This window comes from Fulmarus glacialis, unplaced genomic scaffold, assembly GCF_000690835.1.
Source record: "Fulmarus glacialis isolate BGI_N327 unplaced genomic scaffold, ASM69083v1 scaffold28430, whole genome shotgun sequence".
Lineage (NCBI taxonomy): Eukaryota > Metazoa > Chordata > Aves > Procellariiformes > Procellariidae > Fulmarus > Fulmarus glacialis.
The window spans coordinates 1-21,570 of NW_009187807.1; the positions used below are offsets into that span (position 1 = coordinate 1).

General features: G+C 35.6%; 1 protein-coding gene across 1 annotated transcript in view; it reads right to left on the reverse strand.

The window, feature by feature from the left end:
- Positions 1-2,238: 2,238 nt before the first annotated feature.
- The window catches only part of LOC104075765 (ryanodine receptor 2), a gene marked incomplete at both ends in the record, with an annotated part of 113,976 nt that continues 94,644 nt past the window's right edge, over positions 2,239-21,570 (reverse strand). Inside the window, 12 exons of the mRNA XM_009576384.1 lie at positions 2,239-2,281; positions 2,919-3,049; positions 5,197-5,415; positions 6,343-6,429; positions 7,949-8,096; positions 9,855-9,919; positions 10,299-11,602; positions 12,721-12,802; positions 15,565-15,669; positions 17,082-17,210; positions 18,796-18,884; positions 19,899-19,979. Of these exons, the coding sequence (XP_009574679.1) occupies positions 2,239-2,281; positions 2,919-3,049; positions 5,197-5,415; positions 6,343-6,429; positions 7,949-8,096; positions 9,855-9,919; positions 10,299-11,602; positions 12,721-12,802; positions 15,565-15,669; positions 17,082-17,210; positions 18,796-18,884; positions 19,899-19,979 (2,483 nt within the window). The remainder of the gene's footprint in view (positions 2,282-2,918; positions 3,050-5,196; positions 5,416-6,342; positions 6,430-7,948; positions 8,097-9,854; positions 9,920-10,298; positions 11,603-12,720; positions 12,803-15,564; positions 15,670-17,081; positions 17,211-18,795; positions 18,885-19,898; positions 19,980-21,570) is intronic.

Below are 21,570 nucleotides of genomic sequence, written 5' to 3' on the forward strand. Positions count from 1 at the left end.
TAAATATATATAAAAGAATATATTCTTTGCAAAATATTGTATTTGAAGGCACTTAAATCTACGCAGAACAGTTCCTCAGCCAAAGATAAAGTACCAAACCTTCCACACAATTTAAAACCGTGCTCCTTTCCTTTTAATGGGAACCTTCCTTGACCTACTATATTGACAGAAGCAATATAGAATCTTATTTTCTTTCTTAAGTACTCTGTGCAAGCTACTCCCTCCTCTTTGCTTAGATAGACAGGTAGAAATATGTATCTAACAACTTCAAATATGCAAAAAAATACTTTCAACAGCAAAACGAATACACAACTCAAAGCATTTTTTAGACAGGTAGCAGAAGAGCTACTAGTATTTAAAAAGACATGTTTCTAAAAGCGTGATTCAAGATTGGCACTAAATGGTGTTAAGGAGGGGTATATCTGATCCAACAACATAAATACCCTGTTTTTCAATTGTGACAAAACGCACTAGGGAGATTATTCTTCTTGTAAGCTATACATAACATTTATTTTCTAAAAGCAAGCTGAGAAAACATTTGACATAATGTTCGAAGAAATTAACTTCAACAGTCTTTGCTTATGGAGGACTATTTTTGGGAGAGAGAGATTGTTAGGTTATGTGATAAAAGCTCATCTGCACACCCACAAAGGACCACAGAGAGACAATGGTTGGGGGAGAGTCCAAAGAATACCCTGCCCAGCTACTCCCAGGCCCATCAGCCCATTAAAGGCCCATCTCCTCAAGGCTAGAGGAGTACAGGGGCACAATGGCAGGCAGGAACCCAAATTACAGACTCCCAATGAATGGACACCCTGCCTGGTCCCTCCCAGGGCTGTCCCAGGAGAGCCTCAGCCCCACTGACCAGGTGTGAAACCTATCAAGATGAGTCATTGGGAGTAGCTCTCCAGATCACCTTTCAGAGGTTACTGCCAAGGGATGTGGGATACATTACAGGATGGCAAAGGAAGAGCACTTGGGGATTGCACAGAACTTATTATTGGATGTTATAGGGAGGAAGCAAAGATGGGAAAAGGGATGGATTTAGGTGATTTGGGGACGAACAAGTGTGGGAAAACAGAGTGGTAAGGGACAAAATGGGCCAGATGCATGTATATAGTTTGCTGGTCAGTACAGTTGTCTGACTATGCCCTGTGTCTAAACATCTCAATCTGTCCTATCTTCTTATTAAATTCCTTAGAAAGGTGAGGGACTCTTTATTCTGTGTGCATGGAGATGAATACATAAATACACACAGACAAAACATTTACATATGTTGCAATATACATACAAGTGCACACAGAAATTCTCCACAGAATTTCACGAATGTATTTGAATTCCTGTTTTATACAACAAACTGTATGTAGAAATAGTTTGAAAGAATAACTATCCAAACCACACAAAAGTAGTTGTAAGCATGAGGTGAGTAAGGAATTCTGTGTTACAGACTCCCAATGAATGGACACCCTGCCTGGTCCCTCCCAGGGCTGTCCCAGGAGAGCCTCAGCCCCACTGACCAGGTGTGAAACCTATCAAGATGAGTCATTGGGAGTAGCTCTCCAGATCACCTTTCAGAGGTTACTGCCAAGGGATGTGGGATACATTACAGGATGGCAAAGGAAGAGCACTTGGGGATTGCACAGAACTTATTATTGGATGTTATAGGGAGGAAGCAAAGATGGGAAAAGGGATGGATTTAGGTGATTTGGGGACGAACAAGTGTGGGAAAACAGAGTGGTAAGGGACAAAATGGGCCAGATGCATGTATATAGTTTGCTGGTCAGTACAGTTGTCTGACTATGCCCTGTGTCTAAACATCTCAATCTGTCCTATCTTCTTATTAAATTCCTTAGAAAGGTGAGGGACTCTTTATTCTGTGTGCATGGAGATGAATACATAAATACACACAGACAAAACATTTACATATGTTGCAATATACATACAAGTGCACACAGAAATTCTCCACAGAATTTCACGAATGTATTTGAATTCCTGTTTTATACAACAAACTGTATGTAGAAATAGTTTGAAAGAATAACTATCCAAACCACACAAAAGTAGTTGTAAGCATGAGGTGAGTAAGGAATTCTGTGTATTTTAAAATGGTATATACAGAAATTTACACTGAATCAAAGTTATATTTCAAAGAAATGTAGTCCACATTTCTTCAAACATGAAAATAAGTATGCATTAAAACTTTATTTTGACTTCATATATATTTTTAAAAATAAGCCGTACCTTTCTTTTCACAAATTTGTCCCAATAGTTATTTGGAAAAGACCTGAAAAACACAGATAAACAAGATTACATTTTAGACAATCATGAGAAGATGCAGTAGTTACTAAGACCTCATAAAAATTACATACTGGTTTTGTTTCTAAGAGGCTCTTTTGTGGTTGCTACCGCCAGCTATTCATTTGTGAAGTCACTGGAATGAAAGTTGCCAAATAGCATTCAGCCTACCATGTTAATGTGGCTGGGAAAGAGCGGCAGAGCCGATGCCTGCAGACAGGGTTCTAAAGCAGTTGGATCACACAGTCCCACCAGGCAGAGAGTGGGGACTTTAAATATGTTCCCAAAGGAGAGCCTTCAAGAGACACTAAAAGGACGCAAAGCACAGTTCACTCTCAAACTGACAGAAATACACAATCATCACTGTGCTTGCCAAAAGAAATTAATCACATTTTTCTTTTCTTTTATGGAACAGAAATAATTTTAAAGCAAAAACCTAGCAATGAATAAGATTAAAAAGTAATAGTAAGCATTAGTATAACAGGTGCCTGAAATATTTTGTATATCCTTGCTAGAAATAGATCCCTCACAATTTCAGACAAACTGGATGATCAACTATATAATTGTGGAGATTGAAGAACAATTCCTTGCAAAGCTATAAAGAGACAGAGTAGGTAAAAACTCACTGTGTGTTGATTACAAGTCTATCCCACTGTCCCTTAATATCATCTTCTGATGGCTGTTCAGTTATATACAGCCCATCAAATTCCAATTTCCTTGCCACTTCCTTTTCTCTCTTAAAAATAACCAGTGGAACCTGCAGTTGAAAAAAATATCAGGAATTCTTTAAAATGCAATGACATGTCTGCAAATTTTTAAGAAAAGCTGGTTGTTATGAAAAATTAAGTATGAAAACTGAACAAAGCAAAAATAGTATTTAAAAAAAATTAAAAGACTTGACAATTGCCCAGAACATTGCAAAGGTATAGATGCACAAGGACCAGGTCATTCAGAATCATATCATATAACTACAGTGTACCACACAGTTGTAAAAAGATGGCCAAACCCCTGAATATTGACATTAATTTGGGATCACACTTCTGGATTGCATTTTGATACCCAGAGGTGTTAGAGGTTGCCTTTCATTTGTTAAAGAATTCTTGAGGTTTCACAGTGGGAAGCAAAGTGGTTTCACAACACAGAGCAAAGAAAGACTGGAAGCAGTAAAAAGAAAAATCCTTAAATCACGTTCACGTTCCATATACTTGATTTGTGCTCTGTAGTTCTTTGCCAGCAGCTGAGACATCTGAGCAGTAAGGATCAGGCTTTACCTACAACTCTCTTTCATCAGCTGGATGACATTCAAAAGTACATTCTGAGAAGGCAGATGTAACTACTAGTCCCAGTGGAGTGGATTTTTCTGAGAAATCTGTTACCAACAAAAAAATAAACTCTGCTCTTTCCTGGAATTATTTCACATGTCCCCAAAATTCACTCACCCTGCATTACCCACCTTGACTGTATTACTAGTCAAGACTGGACATGAGTATACTGAAATAGTAATAACAAAAATTAGACTACTCAAGCAACATGGTGATTGCTATAGATACAATAACAATAGTTCCAATCTTATTTTCAGACAGCTAACTTAAAAAAATTTAGTGGATTTCATGCAGAGCAATCTCCAGAAGCAAACGTATCATACACAGACTTGCAGTTATGAAGATTTTTAATTTTGAATGCAGTATTATCTCCAAAGACAGAGACTGAAACCATATGTGGTCTTTTCTTCAGGGTTTCAGAATTGGAAAGAAGGGAATTCTTTATGGCAAATAATGATAATAATGTCTTTCCCTTCTAGTCAGAGAATAAATGTAGTTCAAAAAAAAAACGTGGGAAAGTAGCATAAAAAGTCATAGTGGAAAAAAAAAAGCTATGAGGTGGGAGAAGAGGACATCTCAAAAGCCAGAAATCTAAGCTTTCATGCTGCATGCCAACCAGTGAAACACGAAAACGTGTTTTAGTATTTATTAACCTGCAGAGATACTTAAGGTAGAGATGAAAATCAACCACTTAATGCAGTAGTATGATGACCATTTGCCTCAACTACAAATGCAGGTTGTGTCTCTTTAGCATAGAAAAAGTATTATCCGTTAAAAGAGGAAAAGAAAAACATCAAGGACTACATAAAAGCTTAATAAAGAAATTATAATTGTAAGTACAAATGAGCAGACTTACTGGGTCATAGCAAAGCTCCATTTAATTTAGTACTATCTTGCACTTTGACCTACAGTTTTTGCCTCGGGAAGAGTGTAAAAGTGGGGGAAGTACATCCCAGATATACTCCTCCCAGTTCCAGAGATTTATAGCATTTGGTCTTCCTAAACCAGAAGCAGCATTTTGCCAATAAAGGTGGCATCTTTATTTCTTACATCCCTAACAGAGATCTTCTGCAAGATATTCCTTTAAAAGATGCTTAAGTTCCTGCAAAACACTACCACGAGAGCGTGTATGAAAAGCAGGCATTGTCTGTAGCCACAACATGCAGTAGCAGTAGTCCAAAATGCTGCATGCTTTTCAAATGACCCAGTTGACAGACTAGTAACGCAGACACTGTCGTCTAGCTTCCTCTGGCCATGTGCATTCACGGTTTGTCTTTGACAGTCACAAGCAGCTTCTGCTACAGGTTACTGCTGTAATTGGCTGCTGACATGGTAACGGTGCAAATGCTGATCCTGTGATCCAGTGTCAGCCCAGCAAATCAGGCTCTGGCCTGTAACTTCCTGAATTCACACATCACCCAACACGCAATTTCTGTGTAGGTTACACTAACAGAACAATGTTTCTTTACATAGTCCCTCAATCTGCTTAAGTAAAGTTGTTATGACTTTGTTCCAATTTATACCACTCAATGGATAAAAAAGTTGGGAGCTAGAAGAAAAAACAACGTTCAGTTTTTCTTACCTTCAAACAGTAATACCCTATAATGCAGAAGAATGAGATGACTGTGTGTAGGATGGCCAAAATCCGCAGCGTGGGCTCCATGTAGCCGCTGCTTTCTTCCAGGACATAATGCACTGCAATGACCCTCTGGTTGTCACTTTCCAGGCTGTTCAACTTGGTACTTTCACCAGCAGATACCACAGGAACTTCCTTTTCTTCAGTCACAGCAGAGGTGGAGACCTGTTTAAATCACTTAATCTTAATATTGCAGCTGTATTCCCTTGACAGGAGCTTTGCACTACTACAACCTAAGTAGTATAACTGAAAGCAATGATACCAAGGACAATATAATTGTGAGGAAATAATTTTTTCATAAAAATGTCCACAGAGAATGCCTCACAGAGACCCTTTCATCTTGTTACACCAATCTGTGATAGTGTGCATTTTCTTTTTTTTTCCCATTCTCTGTCCATGGTGGTAAATTTGGGCCATGCTGAATTTTATCACCTCAAATTCAAGAAAGGGCATAGCCTTCTCAGAAGAAACCCAGTCAACTCCTGACATTCCCACATGTAGTCTTTATCAGCAGGGCTCTGCCAGAAACTGATTTGGGTCTGAAGACTCTAGAGTTGTATTAACGATACTAAAAGTCTTGACAAAGATGATCAGTGATATTCTAGGCAGCTGAAGATGATGTGACTTCTCCTTGCTGTACACACCCTCTCAGGGGAACATAATGGCACAAGAAAACATCTCAGCTGCCACGTATTAAAGTTGCCAGTGAAGGCTGGGCTTGGCTGAGTCACTGTACTGTGAAATGGAGCATCTGAGGCATGGGTATGCCTTTCAGTCTGCTGCCTCTGTCGCAGCACAGAACTTTGTAAACAGCTATTTGTGTAGTAGTACTTAAATATTATGTATTAATGGTTATTAATATGTTTATTAATAGTGTACTATTAATAGTTAATTAAGAGTGTACTATTACATAAATAGCTATTTGTGTATTATTACTTCACACAAACACTTTAGTTCTCACCATGTTAGATTTCTGAAGTGGCAGTATGAAGCAGGTTTTTAATCTGCTAGGCTAGGCAGTTTTACCATAATCTACAAAACCTGAATGTCTTTCAGTATACAACTTGAAAAGTAATATTTTGACAAGTTTACCTTATAGAAAAGCAGGATGAAGTTGATGGCAAAAGCAACAAACAATGCCAACATCCTCATGTTGTAAAAGTTTCGTGCAAAATAATTCTGAAAATAGAAACAGAACATAAATACACTTTGCCTAACAATGATACCACAATCATTATTAGGTTGTTGCATGGGGGTTTTTTTTGTTTGTTTCCCCTTTGGAGTTTTTTAATAGAATTATAAATAGGGAAGAAAAAAAAAAAATCAAACATTTTGAGTGATGTATTGTACAAATTCTCTCCTACTACATTTGTCCAATAATGCATAAAAGACCTTTTGTTTCACTCCATGCAGAAAGGGATGAAGGATTTCTAATTGCCTCTTACATCTTTTTCATTATCCTCTCAATACACTTAGAGACAACACAGAGACATCACAATGTAATAGTAATGTAATACAGAAAGCTCCATCTTCCATGTACCTCAATATTCTTGCATATGGCAAATTGTTACTTTTACCAAGAAACAAAAATATCAGCATGTAAGTTTATTTTAAATCTTTTTATATGCCAAAATCAATTGCATTTTTATCAGATCAGCAAAAACTTCATCTGTGACCTAAGTACCATGAGTAGAAAGCTTCTCTCACTTTATGATGCTATCAAAAGGATTGCAGAAACATACCTTTTCCCTTCCTGACAGTTCACAAACCTTTCTAGCACACGTTTTGAATGCTTTAACTCTCACATGGGAATTCCTCCATTTTTCAGCCCTAACCATAGATGACTATTACTGAATTATTAAATGAAACTATTAGAAGAAAAATTAAATGAAATTCACATGACTGCTACATGATTAGCCTAAAAAATGAATCTGAGTTCAAAAGTAAACTTAAACACCTAATTCCTTATTAAGATTGTGACTGCAGTTTTGTAGTTTTGCTATGTTACTCACGTTAGAAGTAGGCTGTCCCTACACAATTGTATCTACTAGATATATAGCAAAAGTGTATTTCTTTTTGCTTTGCATTTCACACTAGCCTCACAGAATATGTGTTGAATCTCCTAGCTAATAAAAGCATGGATTTTAAATACTTCTACAGCAAACTCAGGGATATCATATTTTACTCTCAGATACAGTTATACTATTTTAATTAGTCTTATTGTCCACAGGTTTTGAGAAGTTTCTCAAATAATAATGTGCTATTTCACAAAAAAATCTGTAATGAGTTTTAGGCTAAGCATCGTATCTTAATAAATTCTTTTTATAGGAGAGCTTGTCATTTCCCCAAGTTGTCTCTCAGGGAAAGACAAATCCTACAGGCTCACAAGCTGCTATGAAAATTCGGGACATTTTATTCACATAAAAATGCATGGCTGTTTTCCAGTGGTGGACAGGCATCTCTGAAGATGGGTTTTGGACAATAATTGTCTTCTTAAGAATTAATATCTTATCTGCTAAGTTATTTGTGTGTTTCTTTTCTCTAACATTCCAGTTAAACCTTTGTCTTTATATCCTTTTTATGGATGATGGTGGATAGAAAAATGAGGTTCATCAGATGCAAATTTGTCTTTACACTGGTAGAATATGGTGGTACACATCCCTGCCAACAGCTAAACACAGTCTAGAGAACAGCTTACAAGAAGCTTCTGTTGGTATGCAATGATTTTCTTCCAGAAAGCTGATTCCTGAACTTCTGGTTCTCCATATCTGTGAGTATGAAGTTGTCTTAATTTCTGTTTCCCTTTGTCTTCCTTGGCTTTCTCTTCTTTTTCCCCATCTTCTCCTCTTAGGACACAAATTAAGCCAAAATAATATGTTAAGTTAATAAAATTGCTAAACAAAAAATTAAAACCACACCTTGAAAGAGGCTATTGCATCTTTTCACGAGGCTCAAGTAGTCATGACTCATGCAGTTCACAGACATGAATAACAAGGAGACATATCCCTCTTCAGCCCAAAGTGCTGGCAAGGGTGACAGTCTTGTTAAATCTACAGATAACTAAACTTACTGGTTTGGCACCTTGAAGTGAGGATGCTAACTGGTAGAGGCAGGTAATCAAGAATGTGCCAACCTTATTACTTGAGGGTCTGCTTCATAACTGTGCAGCTAATACTTGCGCTGACAAATGTCTGTAAGCTGACAGCTGTATGTCTGTATGAGTGCCTATATGTCTAAGTGCTCCCCTCCAACCTCATGCACTTGAACTATCTGGTTCCCACAAAGATTGCAGAAAACTTTGGTTCTTCTTGCATTTACAAGCCAAACCTCAAGTTTTAAATTCTGCATTTCTGCCCACCTTCATAAGTACCCACTCCAGGAGGAGACAGGAATAAGAAAACTTGACAGCATTCAATGTGTGATTATCGCCATGCTGCCCGATTACAGAAAGTCATAGTTAGTGGGCTGCCTTCTCCAAACACACGATCTAAGGAACTGTGAATTATCTTAGAAGTTAATTTGACCTGACAGCATGATAGATGAAAGGATCACAGAAGTCCATTTGAAGCCAAACTAGAGTGAGAGGCAACTTATAAGTTACATTATTAATTTTTCTGTACCTATCTACAAACAGAATAACTGATGTCCAAAGCTGCTTCTCTTCCTAGAATATACTCGACAAACTTTCACTTGAAAGTTCACTTGAAAGCTTGTCTTCTGCTAGGAGTGGCTTCAGGGCAGCTAATAGTCAGCAAGAGTCTCCTTCACAAAGTTATACTGGCTGAGTTAGAAATTTGCTGTATGGATTAGGAAGAAGAGTTTTTGTTACTGGCAAGTATTTGTCATCTCAGGAGAGCAATAAGGATAGATCTTGAGACCACGGGACCCTCTTAGAATTTTGGCAGTGACATATCAGCTAAAGGAACTGTATACTTATCAGAATTGTATATGTATCAGGAACCATAAAATACAGGGATGGAGTGCCATACCTTTTACTGGTCAAAACCAAGTGCTATGTTTTGCTTTCCACTATTTTTATTCTGAACTAATCTCATTAACATTAGATTTTAACATATCCTAAAAAGATTAAAATGATCATTTATCAAATGCGAACACTTGTTCTTCATAAAGATGTGAGAGTACTCAGTAATTCATTAAAATTACATTGGAATATTAAGGTTTTGCAAAATCCAAATAACTCAAAACAGTTCATAGCAAATGGGAGGGGCAAAACAGATTCAGTCTCTACCACTGATGGATAACAAGTCTCTGGAACCCAGGTGCTCTTACAATTTTTCCAAGAGATTTTCTTCTGGCTTTCAGGCTTGCCAAGAAAAACTTAATCAAACACATTCTAAAAGAAACTAAATTTGACATTACAAAGGATGCTGCTGGAAGAGGGAAATTTATAAAATCTGAGTGATGCTATTTACACAGCATTTCCTTGCAAATGTGCACGGATGTGAAGGATGGTTAAAAAAAAATCCTAACTGTGGAACATGAATGGACACAAAATTAAAGGCAACGAAGTAAGTACAAATCAAGCTGTTTTTTCAGTGAAACAAAAGACATTTTGTAGGATCAGAGGTTAAAGTAATACATACTCTGCTTTTTCAGGTTCAGATTTTGTTTCCTCCTTCTCTTCCTTTTCATCTTCTTTCACCTGCTCCTACAGAAATTCAGATTTTAAAAAGTGTCTAAACACTATTATACAATACAGAGTTAGTTAAAAGGATACACAGAGTGCAGAATGTTAGCCTTTTTTTTTTTAAACAATTGAAACCCTGAGAGAAGATGATCCTTCAATTTACATTAATGAAGAGACATTTTAACACCGAATTAAAAGCAAACCAAAACACCATGTACTTAGAGAAGGCTGTGGGAATTCAAGTTTATGACATCAGAGAGGGTAAACACCAGTAATTATATGTGATCCCTTCAAAAATATGTCACAAAACCCAGAAAAACATAGATGCAAGTTTTGTTTCAAGACTATACTTACTATATGAAACAGGGAAACACAAAGCAGAAATGAAAGATACAGTTACCTGGATTTTTTCCTGCACCTCAGGCATTGGAGCTAAGGAGGGAGTGCTCAGTAAATCACTCAAACCAGCATTTGGATTGTGAGGGATCAATTTATACTGTCCACCTTCTCGTTTCAAATCCAAACCAAATATATCTGAGAGTAGATCACTCTCATCTGATAAAGTTCTCAGATCTGTCAAGTCCTCTGTAGGCAATGCAGCTTCTGTTGGTTTCCTCTCCCCCTCTTCTCCTTCCCCACGTACCTCATCCTGAGTGGGATCTGGCATATTGGCTAACAGTTCAGCCACTTTGATTTTCTTTGCTCCTTCTACTAGGCTTCCTCCAAGCAGCAAACTGCATATGATGCGAAAGAAGCCCCGGACGACATTACAAGCAAAATGCAGTAAGCCCATCAAAATGCTCCAATAGGAAGAAAACAAAGCCATGACCATGTCCTTCATGGTCATTTTCTTCACTTTTTTCATCTGTTTCTTTAGGCTCTTCATGCTGAGCATTTTCATAACAGTCATTAAATTATACTTGAGAGCTACTAATGCTAACTTTATAGTCATGAGAGAGAAGAAACCCATTCTAGGATCTTGTTCCTCAGGCTTATCTTTCTCATTCTCCTCTTTATTTGCTGACCTTTCATTCAGATCTGATTCAGAGATCTGGGCAGCCAGTTGCATTTCAAAGATGGTATCCTCACAGAAATTAACAAAAAGCTCCATCTTTTCTTTCTCCCCACCTTCGTTTACAACATCAAATATAAATTGTCTCTTTGACTCCTTTACCTGAGGTTTCTCCCACTGAGTCCGACTTGACTCACTTATTTCAAAATAAACTCGTTCAATGCGCTTCGCACTGCCCATGATTTCTATGCGTCCAAGGAAAGGCTGAAAGTAATTCAGCACACTCTCTGACAGTTCAAGAAAAGTTTGCAAGCGGGTATCATGGGGCATGTGTTCTGACAGGTTGGTCAGGAGAACAGCAACATTGAAACCAATGTCTTTGGCAGGTTCATGGAATCGTTTCACAAACTCCTCATAGTCCAGAGTCTCATTCTCATCTGTTTCAGCACATGACAGCAGAAACTCAGTTTCAGACTGGGTGTAATGCTTATGGCTTTCCATTGCCTTGTGAAAATCCCTCTTCGAAATTATCCCTTTACCATCAGGGTCATATTCTTTGAATGCATCAGAGGAAGTCAAATCCTTCAATTTTAAGAACATATCAAAAAACTTCAGAATCATCTCCACATTGTTGGATGATTCCACAAGCATATCGACCATCTGCTTGCCAATAGTTCCATTCACAACATTACCTAGATGTGATGACATGAAGTTAGAGATACTGATGGCAGCAAATGTTTTGGCAAAGAGAAGTGTATAATAATGACTCGTGAAATAATCAAACAGTAAGAATTACAAACTATTGGCTAACACACTCACATGAGAAAGCTAGCTGCAAAATCAGAAATCTTTTACTAATAACACTACCCTAAGACTCGGAAAAAACATGTGACTAAGTATTTGCCATTAAAGAAAGGAAGAACTAACAAGCCCTACAGAGAGACATCTGTTACATTTAATATAGTACTAAACATGAGGTAGCATACTATGAATTTTACTATAGTACAACATAGACAGAACTAGTGTCACATTAGTTAGGATGAGTAGCTCAGTAGGTTACTCATGAAGCACAGCCTACAATACTAAGAATTTACTTTGTTTCTCAGTGACCTTCTATGAGCAAAGCAGTAGCAGTAGCAATCTGCTGCATTTACTGCCCTCCCAGCTCTCTCAAGAAAATAAATGTGATAGGATACATGTAAGAAGCAAAAAGGAAAAACAGATCTTTGGATCATTTATGTGTATGTCTGGTTAGTCTAGCATTGGAAGCACTAATACAATACCATAAAGGAGTTAAAGAAATAGTACTATTTCTTGACAATGATCACATTCTCTGGGGAATCATAATTTCAGGTACTAGCTATAAAGGACCTTGAACCTAGTCACTAGACGAATCAAAGCCTGTTCTTTATGGCTAAGATCACCACCAAAATAAATGCAATATATTAAAGGTGTTAATAAAATGACTGATAAATGGTTCAGTTCCTAGAACTCAGGATTCCAACTTCAATAATAAAAAAACTTTTCACATAAGCCAAAAGAGAAGCCAAGTTCATGGAAACAAAGTAAAACTTCTGCCAGAGCTGGATTTTATACAATTCTGACATTCAGAATTAATATAAACTATATCAACTACACTATATAAATCTGCCATTCACTTTAAGACCTAACAACTCTTCTCACAATTGAGACATGAAAATTAAAAACCCAAAGGAAAATGGAGCATTATTTCTCACATGAAGAAAATCACAAAGGTAAAAACTTTGCTAGAACAACAGTGAAAGAGGATTTCAAATTAAATTTTTACTACCTTCCAGCATAGACAGCAACATGACAACCATATCCTTCTGAAGATCCATTAATTCCTTCAGTAATTCAATTTGACTGGAATCCTAAATAATGAACACAATATATATTATAAGATATCTATTGACTTCTTTGACATTTATATATGTGCATGCATATTTCACCCTATAAAAATGAGATTTAGAAATTAAGAAGCTAGTAGTGTCAAAGCTGGTAATACAGTGAAAATATATTTAATTGCTTGATTTCTTACAGTACATTTACAGGATCAAACATTTACAGTCATCTGTTTAGAAGACAGTAATTTAATAAAGACAAAGTGAAAACTGAAGGTGATGAAAAAATTTAAAGCAATAACTGTGTATGTCAAGCTCACAGATGATGCCTCTGTAATGTTTCATGTCAGCTAAAATATTGTTGCTGTTGGTGTCATCAAGTTTACAGTTATGAAGACTTGTAAAAACAACCATGGCTGCAGCACATAGAGCTCAAAGTGTAACATGATTCAAAGTGAGTGATTCCATTATAGGCCACTGAACTTTTTTTGGGAGAAAGAAAAGTTGAAATAAAATTTCAAAATATTTATTAATAACGTTCCATTAGTACATCCTTAAATAGACATGATATTGATTCTTTTAGCCATCTTTTATCTCATTCTGCTTATCAAGTTTACTATTTCGCTTGCCAATGATTTCAACCTGTAGTCTATCTGGATAGATTTATTCAACTACTTAATTTCTTCCTCAGTGATACATTGTTGCATCATGCTATTGACAAGGCATACTTGAGCATTGCTGGACTTCAGTGATTAGTACAACAAACTCAAGGTACTTTATGGCAATTTGGATCTTGGATTGAAAACAGCAAAAGTTGGAAATAATGAAGATTTCTCATTGATTTGTCTTGTAAGTTTTCATTATAGATCTTCTTACTTCAAAAGTTGCTTGTAACCTGGATGATCTTTGTTCATTTAGATTGAAAATTTACTTTCATTTTCTGCCTTCCAGAGATTTCTTAAGAAGTATTACCAATATCACCTTGTTGCTTCCTAGTACAAGACTAGAGAAGGAAAATGAAAAAACAAAAACAAAAACAAAAACCCAAACACAACAGTGATTTAGTGTTGTTCCTATTTAAATCTTGTATCAAATATTCTCCAAAAATGCTCTGGAAACTGCCAATTCAAAACAAAACCCAAATACTTTGCCTAGGCAGGCCCCTTTTACAGACAAAAGCCATATGGCAACTCCTTATAAATCCATTTAGCCACACTCTACACCTTTGAAAACTGGTATTTCAATAGAATCTGAAAAGCTTATTAATATATTCTTGCAACAAATATAAATGAACAAAAGAGCCCATGTCTATTCTGGTCTTTCCCAAGACTCTGCTGGCCGCCTAAAGGAGCTCCCAAAAGCCAAGAACAAGAAATAGATGCTATCACTATTTATCATACATTTGCAGTAGACTCTTTCTGACATCCCACAGAACAGCATGAGTAACTCCACACACTATAATGGATCTTGTGTACCATTATTTTCTAGATGCAGTAATTAAAAGATGCTGTGAAACCACTCTGGGCACAGCTGAGACTATAAACTTGTCATTACTGTAAAAACAAAGCTTGCCAATAGCTGCATCATATTTCTCAATCAACACATAGCTACCATGTGTTTGACTTGCTGTCAGTAACTACTTAGATACCACTTTCCATGTTGCTTTAGTGGTACAGGAAGAAAGCACAATAGCCACCATCGTGGCCTACCCAAACATAGACTAATTTTTCAATTCTTAAAATAACACAGATGTTCCAAAACCAGGACAGTATCTACAGGCACTTATAAATACACTTCAGTAGAAATTCAATGCAACTCTCTTGAAAAACAGGTTTCACTCTGATGCCATTTGCTGGAAGACGACCTCTATTTAGCCATAAAGAATGAGAAGCATACCTGTAGCACAAAGTATACAAATCGAAGCAATTAGGCTACTTTAAGTCATAAAGTCCCAAGAGCAGGGAGGAAAATCATTTGAGCAAGACTACTTCACTTTATGCAAAGAAAACTTACATGGATATATTTGGAGCCGAATAATAAAATCTAAAGACCTCAGAGCCTTCAGAGCTGTATTCCTTAACAACAACTAAAACCTTTACAAGCTAATGATGCTTTTCTCTGAGTATGTCAAATTATGTAAAAAACTTATTTTTTTACTACATTCAATTAAGATGTGTAATTCTTTTAAAAAGGTAAGAAGTTGAAAAATGCACTGCTTAAGGATAGGATTCTCCTCACCTAATTTTGACCCCCTAAAGAGCTGTCTATGCCAGTCCCCTACACTATTTCTATAGTTTATGAAATGAGTACTCATATACAAAAGGAATTCCCCCATTCTAAGGTGCCATTACTCTCTTTCTCTACTAAGAGTAAATAAGGCTTAGATGCAGACATGTGTTGAACTAGGGTTCAATGCAGGACACATCAATGAAGACGGGTCCTGCATAAAAGGCTCATGCAAAATTGCAGAAAACACTGTGACAAAACTTGGGTATGAAAGACAGGAACTGGCTAGTTCTTTCTGAATATCGGTGTTATGCTTCATTTGCAGCTTCATCTAATCAGCTTTGTGCCTGTGACTAGTAATCCAATTACAGACCTGCTATTCACACCCACTACAATTTTGTAATTTACTCCCTCAACTCCTGTATTTTATCACCTCTACCTCTTGTTTTTCCTCATATTTCCCCTATTGATTGTTGTTATTAATGACTCGGACATATTAACAAGTCTGTTTATCTTTTACAAAAAAGTTAGTAGTTTAAAAACAAAAAAGTAAACCAAAAAAATACCTGAGACAGCTTCATCTGCATGTGGGCAAACACATGAAGAAAACCAACTACCGCATCCCATAGCCTGCTGTGTGCCAGACTTTGCTGATTCCCAGTACATGGCCCCTATTGTTCAGGCAGCAAAAAAAAGAAAAGCAGAGTTTATTTGCAAGAAACTCAACAAAAACAGGAAGGAAGCTATACAGGCAGTGCATAGCTCCGGGCTGTCCTTTAGAAACTGCTACGAAAAATTAAACATATATAGAATTATCTATTTAATAACACCACTGACTGTAAGCAATGCCTATTCCTAATAATCATTCTGCCTCTGTTTTAGCCAAGTCCCAATTTACTAATTCAGAGTAAAATTCAAAGTATATCTGCTTTCAACTTTAAACTGCAAATGCTAAAGGGGTACAAATCTTCCAGATGATTCTTCCCTATGTAGTTCTGTAAATCAGGAATAACTTTATAGAAGGTTAATGCAAAATTGGCATAAGGGATTACAGAATTAGACTCCTGATTTCCACCCCCCCGCCCAGCCTATTCTAGCTGTTGTAGAACACAGTGCTAAAGAATATTCTTCCAAAAATTCCAACTTCTGAAAAGCAGGAATACACAATCTTTTGAAGCCTCAAAGGATAACAAATAAAATCTTTATCAGCTAACAATGCTACTTGTGATTTGCCAAATATATATACATTAAACACACATACGCACATGTATATACGCTGCCTCTACTCATATTTATTCAGTCCTATTCTATCACATTTCATCCTCATGATCTATAAAATACTATTTTTGAATTTTCATTTCATTTGAATGAAAACAATAGACACTTAATAGTCTAATGAGAGTCTCTCTAACCTGCTTATTATATGCAGAAACAAACTATAATATTGTTGACTGATGTACACGAGGAACTAAGAATTAAATTACAGTGAATTCCTAACATATCATGGAAGAACTGCTATATTGTTGTTTTGACAGAATTGATCCCAACCTCATTTATTGTGGAGTCCACCTCGAGTATAAATCTCTACAATTCTCAAATGTAATGTGTGACTTCAGTATTTCAAACACAGCATTGATGCCTTAAAAAAGCCTTATTCCTGAGAAAAAATACAATCTAATGTTCTGTTGACTAAACAGCAACTATGTTTTGCATTAACCTTAGTTTCTTAATGGAATAAAAGTGAAGACTTTAAAGTGGATAGCACTGCTGCAGTCTAGGCCAAATTAAAAAACACAAAACAAACCAAAAAAACTTCACTATCTTGCATACAACCAAAGCACGACTATTCACTAATAACTGTAAATTTGACTAAATTGCTAAGATTCCAAAAGAGTAGTGACAGCTATATATATTTTTCAAAACTTCACTTCCTACTAAAATAAATGCACCAAAATAATGTTGAAGCATAAATGCATCTATATTATATTTCTATCTATGTTATATCTAGCTACATTACATCTTAATGCCAAAAGTATCATTAATTTCCTTTCAAATCCATAAAATTCCAGTGAAACTAATTTACCTGGATATACTCCGTAAGAGTATTGAAAACTTGTTTTGCAACCTGGATGGCTTTGGAAAAATTTCGTTGACCTTGCTCATCAATAACATCCTTCCCAGAATAATACCAATAGAAATCACTAATGGATTCCTAAAAAACAGTTGTGAGAAGCACAAAGAGATTATGTAATCAAACTGCCTCTAACTGGTTATTCATCAAGATAAAAAAATATAACATTAGATAGCATTCTAGTTCTGAAACGTACTTAGTTTATAAAGGTTTTAAATGATTCTCAAGTATTACTTCAAGAATTTTAGTTTCATCTCAAGGGGATCAATAGGAAAACAAATAAACTGAAATAAATAATTAAAAAAACCCACAGCAAACCTCAAAATAATATTAAAAAAAAAGATTAGATCCACTGGTATCTGCTCTTAGAAATACAACCGCCTGCATTCTGAAAGGGAGTGCTCGGTAGTACTACCACGCTGCATGCTGTTCATTAAACAATCTCTCTTTATACTGCGTGCTTGACACCTGATCAACAGTGGGAGCAAATGTTGCTTTGTGTGCATGATACCTCTTTCCGTCTTCCCCAAAGGCGACCTTATTAAAGTTTCAACGAAGTAAGCAATGGAACGAAAATGATTGTATTGTCCCAACAACTTCTACAGAATGCATAAGGATAAAAAGCAATGTTGATAACAGTAGCAACTTAAAAAACACCAGTTTTCAAAGCCTGGAATTCTCAGACCCAATAAATAAATGGCTAAAGGGAAAACTTACCTAGGTAAATTAAAAAAACACAACAAAATATATTATCATGCACACAGTGATTTTCAATAAGATGAGAATAACAGGTAAAAATTATTTATCACAAAATATGTTTTCATGTCTTTCACGTGCTCCAATCTGGAAACAAATTCGATTTTTTTTCATTACTTTCTACTGGGTTGTGACAATTTAATGTTTTCATATTTAAAGATTAGGGAGACAGTTCAAATTAGAGGGTTGAAGGGTTTTTAATCTAGCCTTCTGCTTTTGTTTTTTCTTTTTGCTTTTTTTTTTCCTCCTTAGAAAATGATGTGCTGTTCTTATGCTTCACTCCATGCCATCCCATGACTACCCATACAGCAGCCCAGTGTTCAGACTAAATCAAAACATGGATGAAAAAGGAACTGGCTGAAGCTTAACCTGAACAATACAAAACACTTTTCAGCCACAGGGTAGTCTCAGTCAACAACTGGCTAATGGTATTCACTGATAGACTTAGCATGTATCTACCTTCTGCCTGCTTTCATTGGTTAACAGACTCCATTGCATTCTTGCATATAATGACCGAAATCAGTCTTTCACACTTTTATCACCTTTGACTCTCACAGTACAAAATAACAACTCTTAAAGAACTGTAACCAGTAGAGAATTACAGCCTTTCTCATCAACATGGGCTACAGTGACCAGAATAAATGTCATGACAAATAAATGTGCTCTTCTAATAAACCGGAACATTTTGTGATAAGGATGAAGTTTGATTTTGCTGTAAACAGAACTTTTGTGGCAGCAAATCATGTATTGCTGAAGGAAATTCCAGAGAAATTAAGAAATTTGAAGTCTCCACATACAAACTTCTGCCTTATGATCAAAATAAATGAAATAAATTTTAAAAAAAAGGTAAATATTGTATAGATGCAAGTCATTATTGTCATCTACTTAATTAGTTTATAAGTTAACCTACCTGAACTCTTAATAAGTAATCCACAGTGGAAATGATGATATTAACAGTTGTGTTGTTACCAGTCTGAGTTCTCAGGTAATTCTGAAAATCTAAAAATTCAAATAAAAGTTTAATTTAAATTTATTTAAGTGTTAAAGACTTCCAAAACTACTCCTGCAAATTAATCCAATTTAACATGATCTAGGAAAGTATAGCTTAAAGGAATGGGTATTTTTTTTAAACTCTTTTTTTTTTTTGCAACAATTTTTGTTGCCAAAATGAGTTTCAGCATTTTATTGCAGAGATCACATACAAGTGAACTTCTGAAGCCAAAAGCTTGATTATCTGTTTCATCTGTAGAACTTTACCTTGGTCTTATTTTCATCTCATTTATGACTAATTTTACATCTCTAGCACTCCATCAATATCAAGATAATTACACCCAGTATGTATTTTGTTAAGCAAAAGCAAAATTAAATTGTATAGTTATATAATTCCTGATTACAAAGTCATAAATATGTCCAATGCCTAAAAGAAATTATCTTTCTTTTTTCTTTTTCTTCCCTAATAATGACACAGAGAACACGGGGAAATGTACTTAATAATAAAAATATGCTTAATAATAAAAATATGCTTAATATCATGTATTTATTTAATTTGGTTTTGTATTTTTAAAACAGATGCTACTTCTTCAAGAAAGGTATTGTGTATGTTGTTATAATTTCACATACAATTCCAACTGACATTAGTGCCAAATAGCGCACACCAGAAAGCATACAAATGCCAAAGAACAATAAATATACCTTCCTGTTATATTTTTCCTCTGAATCTTCGCTGACTAGAAGTTATAAACCATGTACATTTTCCCATATAAATTTACCTTTCCTAGCAGGTCAAGATCCAAAACTCATCATTTTGGAAACTATTCTCTTTTCTACGAAGTTAAAGCTGATTAAAAAAAATGGCAATTTAATTCCACATAAATATTTTCCTTTCATGGCAGTCTAGCAGCTACTCCACCTTTCATAATATTTTATGAAGGTTGCCAAACCTTCAGCAATGAAGAGCTTTTCTCTTTAGTTACCATCACCTTGGCTTAGCTGACTGGCAGCCTGCCCACAAACCTGAATTATGTCCTTCACAAAGCAATTGAAGGAAGCGGAAGAGGTCACAGGTGAACTCATCATCCTGCATCACCTTTTCTCCTGTAGAAAGGCCAGATGGAAGCAGATTATCACAGGCTGCCAAGTAACACCCCATAGCCCCTGAAGAAAATCTCCATATTTAATTTTAAGAAAGAGAGAAGGGGAGAGAAAATTTATAACCACCAATCTATCTGAAGCACATATGACTTGTGCTTGGCAGATAGTTATTTGGTAAAAAAAAAAAAATTAAATTATGAAACTTAACTTTTGATTTATAAATATGGCAGCATGAGCTTGGCAACATTTTACAAATAATCCATGATTTACATTCTTGTTTGACTTTGCTGGGCATGAATGCTGCATTACATACAAAGGTTAGGATTGGATTAATTTGGTTCCCATTCATCACAAAACAAGGTACTTAGAAATACAGAAAGAGATTTAATCAAACAGTAATGAAGATCATTCCTCAAATAAACTATTAGATTTTTAAAAACTCTAAAATAACCCATGAAATTTAGAGCTGTGTGCATTCTCAAAAATCATTTAGGCTGAGATATCTGAGGATTTAGTACCTGTCTGCTGCTGACACAAAATGGATGTTGGGCATTTGTCTCCCTTGACAAAGTAAAGCAATAAATTTATAATGAACTAGAACAAATGCCTATGTGCTTTACTGAATTAGGCCCTTCAGTTCATTTTTTGCTAAATAGCTAATATCTAAATGTATAAAGCTTCAAATTATTTTCTTGATTCTTCACAGGAAACAGTATACTAAAAAGCCCTCAATTAGCACACCATTACTTCAATTACATCAATACATACAGTTAATTTTGTACACTGACATGTGAAGAGGAAAAACAACCATTCACCCAGGAAAACAATCACAACTGAGGAAAATGTAGAACAGCTAATAAAATGACACAAGGACAACAACATAGGTGTTCAAAACAATAAAGGCCACTTATTGAAAATAAGGAAATTCCCATTTAGGACTTTGGAAAAGTATTTGGAAGTGTAGGGCAACAAAAATGGAAGCCATAAAAACTTCTATTTTTTAAGAATATACATCATTTGAATATGTGGCCAAGTGCTATTTGTAGACAACAAAAGGAAAGGAGATAAAAATGTAAGCAAACTGCAAAAGAATTTGGAAGGTTTTTTTTTAATGGGGAGATATTTTAGGCTTTTATCTGAACTTCAAAATCCCATGTCTACAAAGACAATATTTTTAGTGCATGAAGAGAAGGAAACCAGAAGAGTAAATTAATTAACATTTAGAAGAAAAAAAAAGCTTTTTTCAAAAAGGTTATAGACAATAATAATTACATTAACAGTTACTGACATACTGTTATTTGGGTGGATAACTCTAATTATAATGTCTACATTTATAAATTAATATATTATTATAATTACATTATTACAGCTGAATTGTAAACAGTATTGTAAACAGTACAATTTGGAATATATATAAACACGAACATGATCAGAAGTTTAACTTTACATAAAGTCATGAACGATTACAAGTTCAAGCTAATGGACTTACCAATCCACAGCCTGTGAATTTTAAAGTGAGAAGCTTCAGTACAACGGTAGGTTTAGGAAGCAAAAGCATTTTGAAAACGGATATGGATATTTTAAAAGTACAGAA